The 15,201-nt window shown below is 38.6% G+C and overlaps 1 protein-coding gene across 12 annotated transcripts in view; it reads left to right on the top strand.

The window, feature by feature from the left end:
• LOC137233699 (parkin coregulated gene protein) overlaps positions 1–15,001 on the top strand; it is a 69,620-nt gene extending 54,619 nt beyond the window's left edge. For 6 of the 12 annotated variants that reach the window (XM_067756970.1, XM_067756968.1, XM_067756965.1 and 3 more), the window contains 5 exons: positions 458–602; positions 662–732; positions 793–975; positions 14,263–14,453; positions 14,518–15,001. In XM_067756970.1, the coding sequence (XP_067613071.1) occupies positions 531–602; positions 662–732; positions 793–975; positions 14,263–14,453; positions 14,518–14,795 (795 nt within the window). In that variant the 5' untranslated portion in view covers positions 458–530 and the 3' untranslated portion in view covers positions 14,796–15,001. The remainder of the gene's footprint in view (positions 1–457; positions 603–661; positions 733–792; positions 976–14,262; positions 14,454–14,517) is intronic. The other 6 variants (XM_067756974.1, XM_067756973.1, XM_067756966.1 and 3 more) reach the window with 3 other exon arrangements.
• The last annotated feature ends 200 nt before the right edge of the window (positions 15,002–15,201 follow it).

Below are 15,201 nucleotides of genomic sequence, written 5' to 3'. Positions count from 1 at the left end.
TCGGGTAGTGAACAAAAGAGATGAAATCTAAAAGAATTTATTGATACGGCCCAATAAATAAAAAAATTATAGGAAAACAGTATAAAAACACATGGCCATTTTAGAAAACGAAACGTAATTTCATTTTTCAAACATTCACTCCACGAAACCATGGCGGAACGATACATAGCATGGGACAGCTGATTATAAACTTTTTTTATTTGATTTGATACATCAACTTCCGGCGCAGTACTATTTGACATTTGTCCATCGAATTTACAAAAACAAAGTACATGGAATTTTTATTTATGTTTGTAGGTATGTCGCCATGCTGCCACCTTGTATCGTTCCGCCATGCACGAAACTTTTATTTTACATAGACAGCAACGATTTCCCGTGTCAGTACAAAAATTTGATGATTTCTTGAAGCAACTGAATTGAAATTTAAATCCTAAATTTTCAGCATTTTTTATTTCAGCGTAAATACATAATAGGTCTATCTAGTTACAGAGCCGTCGGTCTAATCAGGAATTTATTTGATTTTGAAAGGGATGACCTTAAGTAAAACCATGCACATAACAGGAAAAGAATGTCGAAATTTTTTTTATAGGGGGAAGCAATTTGTAAGTATTGTTTGTATTTAAAAAACCCCTTTATCATTTTACACTTTTTCTCCCCAAAGCCTTTGCGAACGGTCCCTGCATTCACTTATCAAGCGCTGCAAAAGAATACGGTAGTTGCACCTCCACCTAGGTAAGACATTAATTCACAAATTCCGGAGTTATGCCAATGTACTTTTCTATATTCTTAAAGTGTTCACATATATAAAAAGCGTCCTGTTAAGGAGACCCTTTTCAAGATGTACTTTCGTCGTGGTGACATACCTGTAGCAAAACGAATTAAGGGAAGCGGAAAGAATACAACAGGACTTGTGAAATGGTTTTGTGAACCCAAAGAGCTGGATTATTGTTACTATTTGCCAATATTTGTTGATGGGTAAATATATATTAAATCTGTTAGGTTTATTTAGGGTAGTCCCGAGTTTGTGGAGTTTTCTTTTTTCAAAGTTAATAAGTGACACGGGATTTTAAAAATAGTTATTATCCCAAGAGACCTCAGGTTGTATAAACACTCATAAGGCCTTTATTATTATAGCCGTTATAGTATTCGAGAGAAAAGATCTCTGAAAATTTTCCGTTATGCCAATATTTGAAATCGAACGAATGACGAGCTTTGCAAACTTTAAACCAAGGCTGAAAACCGTTTCGAACCGAACCGATTCATGAATCGAACAACACGCTATTTTGGGGCTTTGAACCGAACCACGAACCGAACCTTTTTTTTTCTTAACTTCAAAAACCGCACCGAAAACCACCCAAAAAATGGTCGGTTCGGTTCAAAATAAAGTTTAAACAAATATCACTTAACTTATTTAATTCACCACTTTGCTTGAAAATACAACTCTAAGATGAAATTGCATAAATTTTTTCTCGATGGAAACGCCGTTAGTTGTCACTTTTGATAGTAATAGGTAATAGCGTCTACTGTTTGCGCCTGTGGTCAAAAGCTTGTGAAAAAATAAACAAATTTACAAAATGAGTTCAAACCCCGTGCATAACAACTTTGTATATGAAAGAGCTTTTTCATTTTTCATTTATAATATTTTTTCATTTATAACATAGTCCAAATTATAACACAAACCACATAGATATGTATAATTGAGGGGATGTGTGGAATAATGGTATAAGTCGAGTTACACCGATTTTCCATAAATCAACTAAATAAAAAGAGCACGATTACATACATATACCATATTAATCTTAGAAAATAATAGTGATATTGGAAAAACGGTATAACTCTCTAATAAAATTTTGCAGTAGTGAAGCATCGAAATGGTATGAAAATATATTCAATGTCGTAGACCAGAAAGAACTGAAAAATAAAAGACTTGAAGTGGTTTCAAAAACGACTAAGCAGACAGAGAACTCCATTGTTAAAAATAGAAAAAGTTTAAAAATGATAAAAGTAGTAAAAAAAATTGCTAAAAATAAACGGAAATAACAAATAGTTATAAGCACATCTAAATAATAGAATATAATGTATTTAGCAATGGTTATTAATGTATCTACAATTTTTTTAATAAAGCATCTCAATCAAAATATTTGATTATTTGATATTCGATCTATGGAATAACGGTATAACTAAAAAAAAAGAAATCATCCATTTTCTAATAAAATTATGTATATATAAAATTTGTTACTTTTTCTTATCAAAGAATCATACTATCTAAAATCCTACCAAGTAGTATTATTATAAATTTATTTTTACCTGCATTGTTAAGTTTTTTTCACTTTTCTTAAAAGGTTGATTCTTGAGTTATACCGTTATTCCACACATCCCCTCAATTATAAAAATTTTAAATTTAAATTAATAAAATTTTAATCAATTTTCGAAACTCTTTATTAACAGTTTTTAGAAAGTTTCTGAATGTGCAGTCTTGAAGCTCATTCAAGTTTCAAGTAGTTGAGAATTACCGTTCATTTTTTTAAATTTTTTCTCCGAGGGGGGTGCCCATATCTTCCATCTAAAAACATATTTTGTTCATGCGGTGTATGGGAAAAATGCGAACACCCTCTTGAAACTTGCACATTATTACACTACAGTTAGACTGCAAACAGACAAAACTGCACACTCATAACTTTTTTGAAAGTTTTTAATAAGTCTGGAAAGCTGATGAAAATTTGATTAATTGTTCGGAGCTTTGTGTAAGTTTTGAAGTGTATATATACTAGCTGGCCCGGCAGATGTTATCCTGCCCGGTAATATTCCTTCCAGTGCTTTAAAAACTTTTCCTGGATTTGTCATTTAGAAGCCCCTATAAAAAATTCCGCACCTCGCTTCCTATCTCAAGCTTTACCTCTCCGTTCGCTTTCTCCCTCATTTCTCCTTTAAATATTTCTTTATTTTTCCTTTTTCTTTCCCCTTCCTATTCGTTTCCCTTTTCCATTTCCCTTTCTCTTTCCCTTTTTTCCCCCTTTTCCTTTCCCTTTTCCTTTCATTTAGAAAAGAGGTGTGGCACCCCCCAATTTAACGCCTTCAGATAAAATTCAAGGATAATAAAACACAAATAGTTCAAATTTAAATGTTATTTATTTGAACGGAACTGAAATCAGTAGAGAGCCATATAATGGACAATGTTTTTTGTTTTGTTTTCCGGCGCAAAAACAAACAACGAAGACGGTTTCCCAACACGCGAACAGACAACGTACAGCCGACCCTGCGAAAAACAGGGAAATTCGAGATCAATCCCACAGACTTCCAACGATTGGCATTGCGATTTATTGTCATCGCAAAAGCCAATCGAAGGGGAAACTGAATCCGCTTGAATTGGAATGGAAGATCAGATGGAATAATCGGAATTCGTGGGATAAGGACTTCCTCTCCCTTGAATTTGCCCTTGATGATCGTAGCTTGAATCACATTTTTCATCAGTTTCTTGACGGACAACCGCGTACCGTTACACAATTTCGGATGATTCAGATTCCGCAACGTGATTATGATCGATCCCTCTTTCAATTTTAAATTATGCGGCGGAGTTCCTGGCACATCAAGCGAGTTCAAAAATTCTGTTGGATAGTTTGTCGCTTCATCCTCGTCGGGCACGCTGTCAACGGATTTGTACGAATGCAGTTCTCCAGCTATTTGACTTTGAATAATCAAATTCAAGCTATCGACGTCCTTATTCTTCGCTGCAAGTATTGCCCGTTCACTAATCCAATCGACATTTTTATAATTTTGTGCAATGCCGGGGAACACTTTGGTGATGAGTTCTTCTTTCGACGATGTGAACTCGCAAAAATTTGCCGGGAACGATATTAATCCAGTGGAAACATCAACAGGTATTTGGCCATTGCCAAGCGCCAGCAGTTGTCTCGAGAATTCAAGAGCCGATGAGTCGTTCTGCAACGCAACTCTCATGTTCGTCGTCAATTTCAACTTCTTGACATGCCGCCACAAAGACGACGATTTCAGGCATGCATTAAGTTCATCGGCAGCAGTAGATTTCGGGATGACAGGTAACGTTTGGCGAAAATCTCCGGAGAGCAATATCATAGCCCCGCCAAATTGTCTCGAATCACCTCGTAAATCCTTCATCGTTCGGTCAACTGCCTCAAAAGCTCGTTTATGCGACATCGTGCATTCATCCCAAATGATGATTTTGCATTCTCGCATCAATTTCGCTGTCGCTGAATTCTTGGTCATTGTGCACGTTGGCTTGTCTACCGTGAGTAGATTCATCGGCAGTTTTAAAGCAGAATATGCAGTTCGACCGCCTTCCAACAATGTGGCAGCAATGCCAGAGGAAGCAACAGCCAACGCAATTTGAGATCTTGCCCGAATTGTAGCCATAATCAAAGAAATTACGAATGTTTTTCCTGTCCCACCGGGAGCATCGAGAAAGTAAATACCTCCCGTTCCATCGTCAACAGCCTTCATCAGGGAACCGTACACGTTATTTTGCTCTGCATTCAACAGCTGCATATTTGTTCGGACTCTTTCGGCCAGCTCATCTCGATCATAGTCTTGCTCCCGTCGCAGCTCCCGATTGAATGCATCGTTTATCGAACGATTTGGCGCTGGCATTCCCAATGTCGACACCAGACTGCCGCACATGAGGATGCCCATGTCTTCGATCAGAACTAACGCTTCGTTGCGCATGTCATCATTAATTTGAAGATCGAAATTCAAATTTGTCATGCGAAATCTGCGTAAAATGTCGTCAGCCATCTCGTCCTTATATTTGCCCCACAATAGGGTCGGGTCCGATATATGACATGCGGCTATGATGATCGCAAACAATGTACGAATTTGATTCGCTGGCGAAGAAACATTTGCATCGGGGAGAGTGGAGCCCCAATGTGTATCGTTTTCAAGCAAATTCAAATGGTGGCAAGCCTCTCGAAAAGTGGCGCATAGCACACCATCCACAGTACGCAGGGAATCGAAGGATTTAGGGCTTCTGATGTTAACCAAAAGCAAGCGAAGATAGAAGCATTCGTCTTGGCGTCGATGAACTGTGTATATTCGTCCGAGAGCATCGGTGGAATAGACATCAGTAAAGCCAGCAAAAACATTACCTTTTTTCCGGCGTTGAAACCTCTTTGATGCAGCGTTAAATGTATAATAGCGTGGCATGTCCGAATATAGAAAAGTACATGCGAACGGATCGTTTTCGCATGTCGAAAAGAAATTTGTCAACGTTGTAGCTGGTGGCTGTTCTGCTCTTTGCGCTGCATTTGCGTCCGTAAAGTAGACACGCTGGCCGTTCTCCAAGTGTACTGCCAAATGTACCACAGTCGGGTGACGTTCATGAATCGGAAACGAAAACAGCCGCCAAATTGCCTCGTTACAACTCACGTAACGTCCAAGTTGAAATTGCGTTACCTCGTCGTTTGCATTCGGTTCGACAATGCCAAATACCGCCATGGCGCTCCCTTTGTTCACATATTTGCAAACGTATTTGATGGATTTAATGGAATTGCAGTACTCAACATTGCAGTGAGTTGAGAACGTTTTCGACAAAAGCGGACAATATGGAACGATCCAGCGGTTATCGACGATGACATTGTTTCCTTTCACTTTCATCACGATTGATTTGCCATTGTTATCTGGAGAACGACGCCGATACAATGGATATCCGTCGATTCCAGAGATGGTGTCAGCCACCAACGGACGGGGGAAACGCTTTGTGCAATTTCCGTTTTCCATGCACGGCGAGTCTGGGTTGTGGACTCCGCAAAGTCCATGGATCATGTTCGTTGTCACAACGGAATACAGCTCCGGATCAGTTTCTGGATCTGGTTTTTCGGCCGAAATGATCGAATCAATATCATCTGGGCGGATCGTGTCGAGCATCCAAAGCAAAATGTGTGCATGTGGTAAGCCACGCTTCTGCCATTCAACCGAGTACATCCAACAACGGATTATGCCAAAAACCTTATGCTTAACGATGTAATCCATGAGTACTTTGATCTTTTGTACGAACACTCGTGCAATGATGTCATGTCGATCGCTGTATGTTTGCCCTGTCGGCAAGAGATTCGTAATTTCAGGCCATTTCGGATTGCAAGTGAACGTGATGAATAAATCCGGCCGTCCGTAATTCCGCACATACGTCATCGCATCCTGAGCGTACTCATGCATGTGGCACGGGCTTCCAACGTAAGTAGCTGGAAGAATGGTCAAACAACTGATGTTGGTTGCGTCTCCTTCAGTACCCAAGGCATCACACAAGTGTATGTATTCATCTGATCGTAACTTGGACTGATTGAAACGCATAAAATTGAGGCGCTCCGTTTCGACCTTGTCGTACATGTCAACGCAGTACTGTTGAAACAACCGGCGATATCTCAACTGATGATTGTCAACATCGCGCCGAATCATCAAACGATAAGCATAAAAATTCATTGAGCTGACCTTCTTATTCGTTTCTTCTCCTGAAATATGAATTCGAACTCGGTTGCAAAATAAAATAGAAGTGATGATTTGTAAACAAACCTGTCGTTCGATTAACCATCTTTATATTGAAGTGATATCCATCCTCTCCACGACAGAACATCAACGGGTATTGAAGTGAATCATATGACCGATGTGTCTCGTAAACGCGCTTCAATTGCCCACCATCACGACGGTAAAGAACAATATCGCGTGATTCCTTATTCTCGCCAACAATCGCCACTGCGACTTCATTGATAGTGGGAGCATTGAATTGTCTTGCATGACCTCCAGCGGGTCTTTTGTCTGCTCTAATAATGATTTTGCGGTCGTCTAAAGGCATCATATCCAATGCTGTTTTGAACAATCTGACCAATTCATTATGCTCATGTAGAAGATTTTGTAATTGTTCAATCATTTCACGTTTAGTCGCAGTAAAAATTGCACAACGCTGATCTAGTTCAATTGTCGAATCACCAACGAAATAGATCAGTAGGAACTTATGATCTTCATTCGGTAGTGGTAACAAAGCGCCCGCTCGATGGTGAATTTGCCCTTGAATCTGAATGTTTGGGAGCAATTTCGAAAAATATAACAATAATTGTTCATGTTTCGATAATAATGGGACATCATTACCTTAAAAGTGGGATTGTAGCCGGGTACACTAACAACTTGGGCTCCAAATGATGTAATTTGAAAGCATCCGTTATATTTTTGTGTATTCTCTAGAAAATGTTTTGATTGGATTGTATTTCCATAGAGTAACGAATACAATGGCTCTGGCGGGTGGGTTAAAACGGGTAATTTCACTTTGCCACCAGCGCAGCATAAGCCGGGGGTTTCTGATTGAAAGTTCAAAGCATTGCAATGCTGGCATACGACAGACAATGAGCCGATATCAACGCAGACCGTTTGTGGATGTGATACGCGATATATGACTATCCGAAATCAGAAAAATAAATCGATGAACATGAAAATCAGAAAAACTCGAATCAATTGCAGCAAGAAAAATAGCACATTTGTTTAATAAAAAATGACAATGAGAAAAGTGCACCTGTTAAATTACGCTCAACCTAAGCACAGCGCCATCTGTTATTTACCCCTTTAATTTCTCCACTCAAAATGCAATTTTATCACAATGAATTTCACTATTATCCGAAATTTACAAAAACACAGCACCATCTGTTATTTATCTCGTTATATTAATAATCAATTTTCGATTTCTCCATATTTCCGACTTTTCCCAAAATTTTCTTTCGTAAAAACCTTCTAATAGTAATTAAGAAAAAATGAAAAAAAATTTGAGCCAAATCGGTCCTGCCGTTCTCAATTTTCGATTTCTCCAATTTTCCGACTTTTCCGGAGGGTTTTCCCAAAATTTTCTTTCGTAAAAACCTTCTCCTAGCAATTACGAAGAACTGAAAAAAATTTGAGTCAAATCGGTCCTGCCGTTCTCAATTTTCGATTTCTCCAATTTTCCGACTTTTCCGCAGGGTTTTCCCAAAATTTTCTTTCGTAAAAACCTTCTCCTAGCAATTACGAAGAACTGAAAAAATTGGAGCGAAATCGGTCCTGCCGTTCTCAATTTTCGGTTTCTCCAATTTTCCGACTTTGCCGCAGGGTTTTCCCAAAATTTTCTTTCGTAAAAACCTTCTCCTAGCAATTACGAAGAACTGAAAAAAAATTTGAGCCAAATCGGTCCTGCCGTTCTCAATTGATGAATTACTATACATTTTTCACACCATTTTTATATATATAGATATATATAGAATGTTTATGTTTCTATATTTATTAATTCATTAATTCAAATAAAACTTAAACTAAAACTAAAAAGAAACTAAAACTAAGAGGAACAAAGTCGTGTCTTCCGAGGAAAAATCCAGAATTATAATGATGCGTTGAAATTCAAAGTATATCTAGACGTTGGCTGTAGTTGCTAAAACTCAGCGGTTCTATGATGTTGCCACATATTGCTGCAGGGTCGATTTGGGTAGTCACTACACCACCCCCTTTCCAGAAAATTCGCCGATCCTTAGGAACAAATTCCGCAGGTTAACCATGCTGTGACGTTTGTATTGTATTGGTCGAACGGTCTCGAAATGCTGTCGTAGTTCTCGTAAAAAATTATGTTGGTTGTTTGAAAATAATTCTTTGGTTTGTGTTTGCAATTGCGTTTGCGTATGCGTATGCGTTGTCGATTCCTTGCTTTGTTTTTGAAAATCCACCAACACGTCGGATGCGCAACGTCGGCGATTAAGAAACATCACTTAAATGGCCGTCGTAGGCCGAGCTAATGTTATCTGTCGTTTGCCGAATGTATTAATTGTAGTATTGTTTGCAGCAACCAGTTTCATTGCGTTTGGTTGCGTACTCTCATCGTGACGTTTGGCTACCACCGAAACTTCGGCGCCCGTGTCGATGAGGTATTTCATTGAAAACGTTCTGTCTCGAATGTATTAATTGTAGTGTTGTTTGCAGCAATCAGTTTCATTGCGCTTGGTTGCGTACTCTCATCGTGACGTTTGGGTACCATCGAAACTTCGGCGCCCGTGTCGATGAGGAATTTCGTTGAAGACGTTCTGGTTAAAATGTAAAGGCGGCTGGAGTTCATATCCTCCTCCGACATAGCGCTTTGTACGGAGGGCTGACAAGTTTTTCGAAAGCTTTGATGAAAAAGCGCATGGTGGCCGACACCGTGTTGCGTTCTTGCCGAAAATGGAATGATACTAACAGATATCGCGGTGTGTATCCCGTGTGTCCTCACTGCGTGAGCTGGTCGGTCGTGCTTGTTGCCGAGGCGCTTCTTTAAACGATCTAGCCTATCCACCAACTCTGACATGGCTGCTGTTACATCGTCACTTGGTTTGCAATGGGTGGCGAGGAAATAATGTCGCTGGCATGTGCCAGTACAGCTGAATCGATTTCGGCAACGACCTTAAAATATTTGGTTGTACTATTCTGTTGTCGTCGGGGTCACCACTTATAGGATCGTATGTTTATTCTATATTTATTAATTCATTAATTCAACTAAAACTTAAACTAAAACTAACAAGTAAGGAAGGCTAAGTTCGGGTGTAACCGAACATTACATACTCAGTTGAGAGCTATGGAGACAAAATAGGGAAAAATCACCATGTAGGAAAATGAACCTAGGGTAACCCTGGAATGTGTTTGTATGACATGTGTATCAAATGGAAGGTATTAAAGAGTATTTTAAGAGGGAGTGGGCCATAGTTCTATAGGTGGACGCCATTTAGGGATATCGCCATAAAGGTGGACCAGGGTTGACTCTAGAATTTGTTTGTACGATATGGGTATCAAATGAAAGGTGTTAATGAGTATTTTCAAAGGGAGTGGGCCTTAGTTCTATAGGTGGACGCCTTTTCGGAATATCGTTATAAAGGTGGACCAGGGTTGACTCTAGAATGCGTTTGTACCATATGGGTATCAAACGAAAGGTGTTAATAAGTATTTTAAAAGGGAGTGGGCCATAGTTCTATGGGTGGACGCCTTTTCGGGATATCGCCATAAAGGTGGGCCAGGGGTGACGAAACAACTGGAAGCGCCCTGTGCCACGAGAATCATAAGTATTAATAGACCATTAATAGCAACCGTAAGTCGCCTTTGTGCGTGACCGCCAAGGCAAAGAGGATAAATATAATAAGAGCCACCAAGTCTGCTACGAGTGGCGAGTAAGTCGCTGGAAATTAAAAAAATGATCCCTAATTTTTTCTAAGAGGGACATTTTTAATTTTCTCGCATTTATCCATGTCGTGTAGGCACGTTATGCACATGTGATTTTTGGAAAGGGATTTAATTAATTAATTAAATACAGTCGAACAAATAAACACAACTTCCCTATTAGGGAAGCTACCACCCAACCTAACCTAACCCCACAAAAATGTATAGAAGACATTTATGCACACCTCGCCAAAAAAAAAAAAAAAAACAAGTAAGGAAGGTTAAGTTCGGGTGTAACCGAACATTACATACTCAGTTGAGAGCTATGGTGACAACATAAGGGAAAATAACCGTGTAGGAAAATGAACCGAGGGAAACCCTGGAATGTGTTTGTATGACAAGTGTATCAAATGAAAGGCATTTAAGAGTATTTTATGAGGGAGTGGGCCATAGTTCTATAGGTGGACGCCATTTAGGGATATAGCCATAAAGGTGGATCAGGGTTGACTCTAGAATGCGTTTGTACGATATGGGTATCAAATGAAAGGTATTAATGAGTATTTTAAAAGGGCGTGGACCTAATTTCTATAGATGGACGCCTTTTCTAGATATCGCCGTAAAGATGGCCCAGGGGTGACTCTAGAATGCGTTTGTACGATATGGGTATCAAATGAAAGGTGTTAATGATCATTTTAAAAGGGAGTGGGCCTTAGTTCTATAGGTGGACGCATTTTCGAGGTATCGCAATAAAGGTGGACCAGGGGTGACTCTAGACTTTGTTTGTACGATATGGGTATCAAATGAAAGGTATTAATGAGTATTTTTAAAAGGGAGTGGGCCTTCGTTCTATAGGTGTTCGCCTTTTCGAGATATCGCCATAAAGGTGGGCCAGGGGTGACTTTAGAATTTGTTTGTATGATATGGGTATCAAATGAAAGGTGTTAATGATTATTTTAAAAGCGCGTGGGGCTTAGTTCTATAGGTGGACCCCTTTTCGAGATATCGCCATAAAGGTGGACCGGGTGTGACTCTAGAATGCGTTTGTACGATATGGGTATCAAAGGAAAGGTGTTTTAAGAGGGAGTGGGCCTTAGTTCTATAGGTGGACGCCTTTTCGAGATATCGCCATAAAGATGGAACAGGTGTGACTCTAGAATGCGTTTGTACGATATGGGTATCAAATGAAAGGTGTTAATGAGTATTTTAAAAGGGAGTAATCCTTAGTTCCATAGGTGGACGCCATATCGAGATATCGCCATAAAGGTGGGCCAGGGGTGACTCTAGAATTCGTTTGTGCAATATGGGTATCAAACGAAAAGAGTTAATGAGTATTTTAAGAGGGAGTGGGCCTTTCTGGACCAGGGGTGACTCTAGACTTTGTTTGTACGATATGGGTATCAAATGAAAGGTGTTAATGAGTATTTTTAAAAGGGAGTGGGCCTTCGTTCTATAGGTGTTCGCCTTTTCGAAATATCGCCATAAAGGTGGACCAGGGGTGACTCTAGAATGAGTTTGTACGATATGGGTATCAAATTAAAGGTATTAATGAGAGTTTTAAAAGGGAGTGGTGGTAGTTGTATATGTGAAGGCATTTTCCAGATATCGACCAAAATGTGGACCAGGGTGACCCAGAACATCATCTGTTGGATACCGCTAATTTATTTATATATGTAATACCTGCCAAGATTTTAAGGGTTTTTTATTTCGCCCTGCAGAACTTTTCATTTTTTTCTACTTAATATGGTAGGTGTCACAACCATTTTATAAAGTTTTTTCTAAAGTTATATTTCGCTTCAATAAAACAATCCAATTAATTTACCATGTTTCATCCCTTTTTTCGTATTTGGTATAGAATTATGGCATTTTTTTCGATATCGAAAAAGTGGGCGTGGTCATTGTCGGATTTCTTTCATTTTTCATACCAAGATAAAGTGAGTTCTGAACTCACTGAACTGAGTTTAGTAAAGATATATCGATTTTTGCTCAAGTTATCGTGTTAACGGCCATGCGGAAGGACAGACGGACGACTGTGTATAAAAACTGGGCGTGGCATAAACCGATTTCGCCCATTTTCACAGAAAACAGTTAACGCCATAAAATCTATGCCCCTACCAAATTTCAAAAGGATTGGTTAATTTTTGTTCGACTTATGGCGTTAAAAGTATCCTAGACAAATTAAATGAAAAAGGGCGGAGCCACGCCCATTTTTAAATTTTCTTTTATTTTTGTATTTTGTTGCACCATATCATTACTGGAGTTGAATCTTGACATAATTTACTTATATACTGTAAAGATATTAAATTTTTTGTTAAAATTTTAATTTAAAAAAAAATTTTTTTTTAAAGTGAGCGTGGTCCTTCTCCGATTTTGCTAATTTTTTATTAAGCGTACATATAGTAATAAGAGTAACGTTCCTGCCAAATTTCATCATGATATCTTCAACGACTGCCAAATTACAGCTTGCAAAAGTTTTAAATTACCTTCTTTTAAAAGTGGGCGGTGCCACGCCCATTGTCCAAAATTTTACTAATTTTCTATTTTGCGTCATAAGTTCAACTCATCTACCAAGTTTCGTCGCTTTATCGGTCTTTTGTAATGAATTATCGCACTTTTTCGGTTTTTCGAAATTTTCGATATCGAAAAAGTGGGCGTGGTTATAGTCCGATATCGTTCATTTTTAATAGAGATCTGAGATATGTGCTCAGGAACCTACATACCAAATTTCATCAAGATACCTCAAAATTTACCCAAGTTATCGTGTTAACGGACGGACGGACGGACGGACGGACATGGCTCAATCAAATTTTTTTTCGATCCTGATTATTTTGATATATGGAAGTCTATATCTATCTCGATTCCTTTATATATGTACAACCAACCGTTATCCAATCAAACTTAATATACTCTGTGAGCTCTGCTCAACTGAGTATAAAAACTACGGCTACCATAACGAAAACATTATACAAAGAAACAAGTGACGTCTCTTATTGTATTTGTCCTCTTTGGCCATGGAGCCACAAATGATTTAAAGAAATTGTGTTCGCGACGATTATTGGGAGTTAATCCTAGGTGAAACTACGCTTTGCACGAGATGTACAGACAAAAGTGTGACTATTTTATGTATCTATTTCTTTTCAGCAGACGCAGCAGTACCAATTCCATAGACCGGGGTTAGGTTCGAAGCCTCTGTGGAGTGAGTGAACGAGGGCAATCCCCCCGCAAGGAGATACTCCTGAAATTTTTTGAACGGTCTGCGAGATCTTGATACAAACAAACAAAACCTTTCCTAAATATTTTTTTTTTAAATAGAAAAATCAAGCTTTTTAAAGTAAGAACACCAGCGTACGCCGGCGCGCCGCCCACGCCGCCGGTATATAATAGAGCCTACGCCACCGCCGCCGATAGTGATCGGCGTAAGCCTTTACTCCCTATAGGTATAGTCATGTATTCTACCATTTTCGTTCCTTTCATTTTATAATAATCAACAGACCGTTTTGATAAGTTTTATAAATAACTGCATACATGGATTTGATCTCAATAACTGTATTTTATTTGTATGCTTAGTAGGTACATATCGATGGTTAGTTGCACACAGATCCCAAGCGACGAATTTAAAATTTTGTATACTATCAAAACTTAATATTAAACGTTTGAACCACTTGAACCGAACCGGTTCGGTGGTTCAGAGGTACAAGTTCAAGTTTTGTCTGAGTGGTTCCAACCATTGATCCGAACCGCTTCGATTTTCGAGGCGGTTTGTAGCCCTGCTTTAATCTTTACAATTTCACTGGCTAGGCCAGCTATGGGCTAGAAGGTTTAATATGGTCATATTAATCGTTCTCCCGAGATGGTCGGGTTAGTACCTTAATGGTGCTTTGTTACCAGAACGTACCAGGTCTACTATATCCGACAAAGGATCATCAACATCGATAAGACTCCCAAAACCTTCAGGGAGTGTCTTTATCGTTAATACAACAACAACAACAATTCTCTTCTTAGTCCGATTTTAAGGTTGAAAGGAAGCAGTGAGAATCATCTCAGTCGGTTCTTCAAAATTCTATTTCTATTAAGTTTCTAAAGTCAATTCCATTTATATTTTTTATCTAGTCTGGCAGATAACGACATCGATATACGTTCTTTGGCACAAGAGGCTGCAATGGATTTAATACTCAAAGCGCCACACAAGGTTTTACCAGTGCTACCAAAACTTATTCTTCCATTAAAAAGAGCTTTCAATACACGTGATAAGAAGATTATAATATCAGCGCTGAAGGTTTTGCAGACCATGGTTCTGGTTGGTAAGCTCAAGCAAATGTGCGCTATAATGAATTTATTAGTTAATTGCATATTTCTTAACTACAGGTCCCTGTGTGGGTCAAGCACTCGTACCATACTATCGCCAACTTTTAGCAGTTTGCAATTTATACAAAAACATAAATGTTAACCTTGGTTCTGGTGTTGATCATGATCGTAGTCGTCGCATTGGTGACGTCATCGAAGATACTCTATCATTGCTCGAAACATGTGGAGGACCCAACGCATTCATTAATATTAAGTACATGATTCCTACTTATGAGAGTTGTACATATCCGATATGTGAGCCTTCGGCAGATAAAGCTGGCATTGAGTCCAACAAATAACAGTGGTTTAGATTAAGTAGTAGAGGCATAAAACAACAGGAATTTATAAAGGCCTATATAGCGACACTTTTACATATTTTATGAATGAATTTAGCATCGATGCTAATCACAAGATGAATAACGTTAGATTGTATATTTGTGATACTCTTCTTAGTTTGAGCAAATTTAATAAGCTATATTAAAGGAATATTCTAAATGAATAAATATACTATACATTTAAAAGCGCGGCCATATATTTCTTCCTTTACAACTTGGCGTTGTTTCAATGAAACTCAATCTGAGGGTTTCCCAACGAGTATTAATCAGTTTTACTTTTATAACCAATTTATAAGTAATTTCTGGTTAAAGTTACTGCGGTACATTGTAACATTCATAATGCTACGGTAATAACATTACTTTTTGCACC

The sequence above is a fragment of the Eurosta solidaginis genome, chromosome 5 (genome assembly GCF_040869045.1).
Source record: "Eurosta solidaginis isolate ZX-2024a chromosome 5, ASM4086904v1, whole genome shotgun sequence".
NCBI lineage: Eukaryota > Metazoa > Arthropoda > Insecta > Diptera > Tephritidae > Eurosta > Eurosta solidaginis.
Note: the sequence above shows the minus strand (reverse complement) of the source record. Positions and strands in the feature narration are given on the sequence as shown.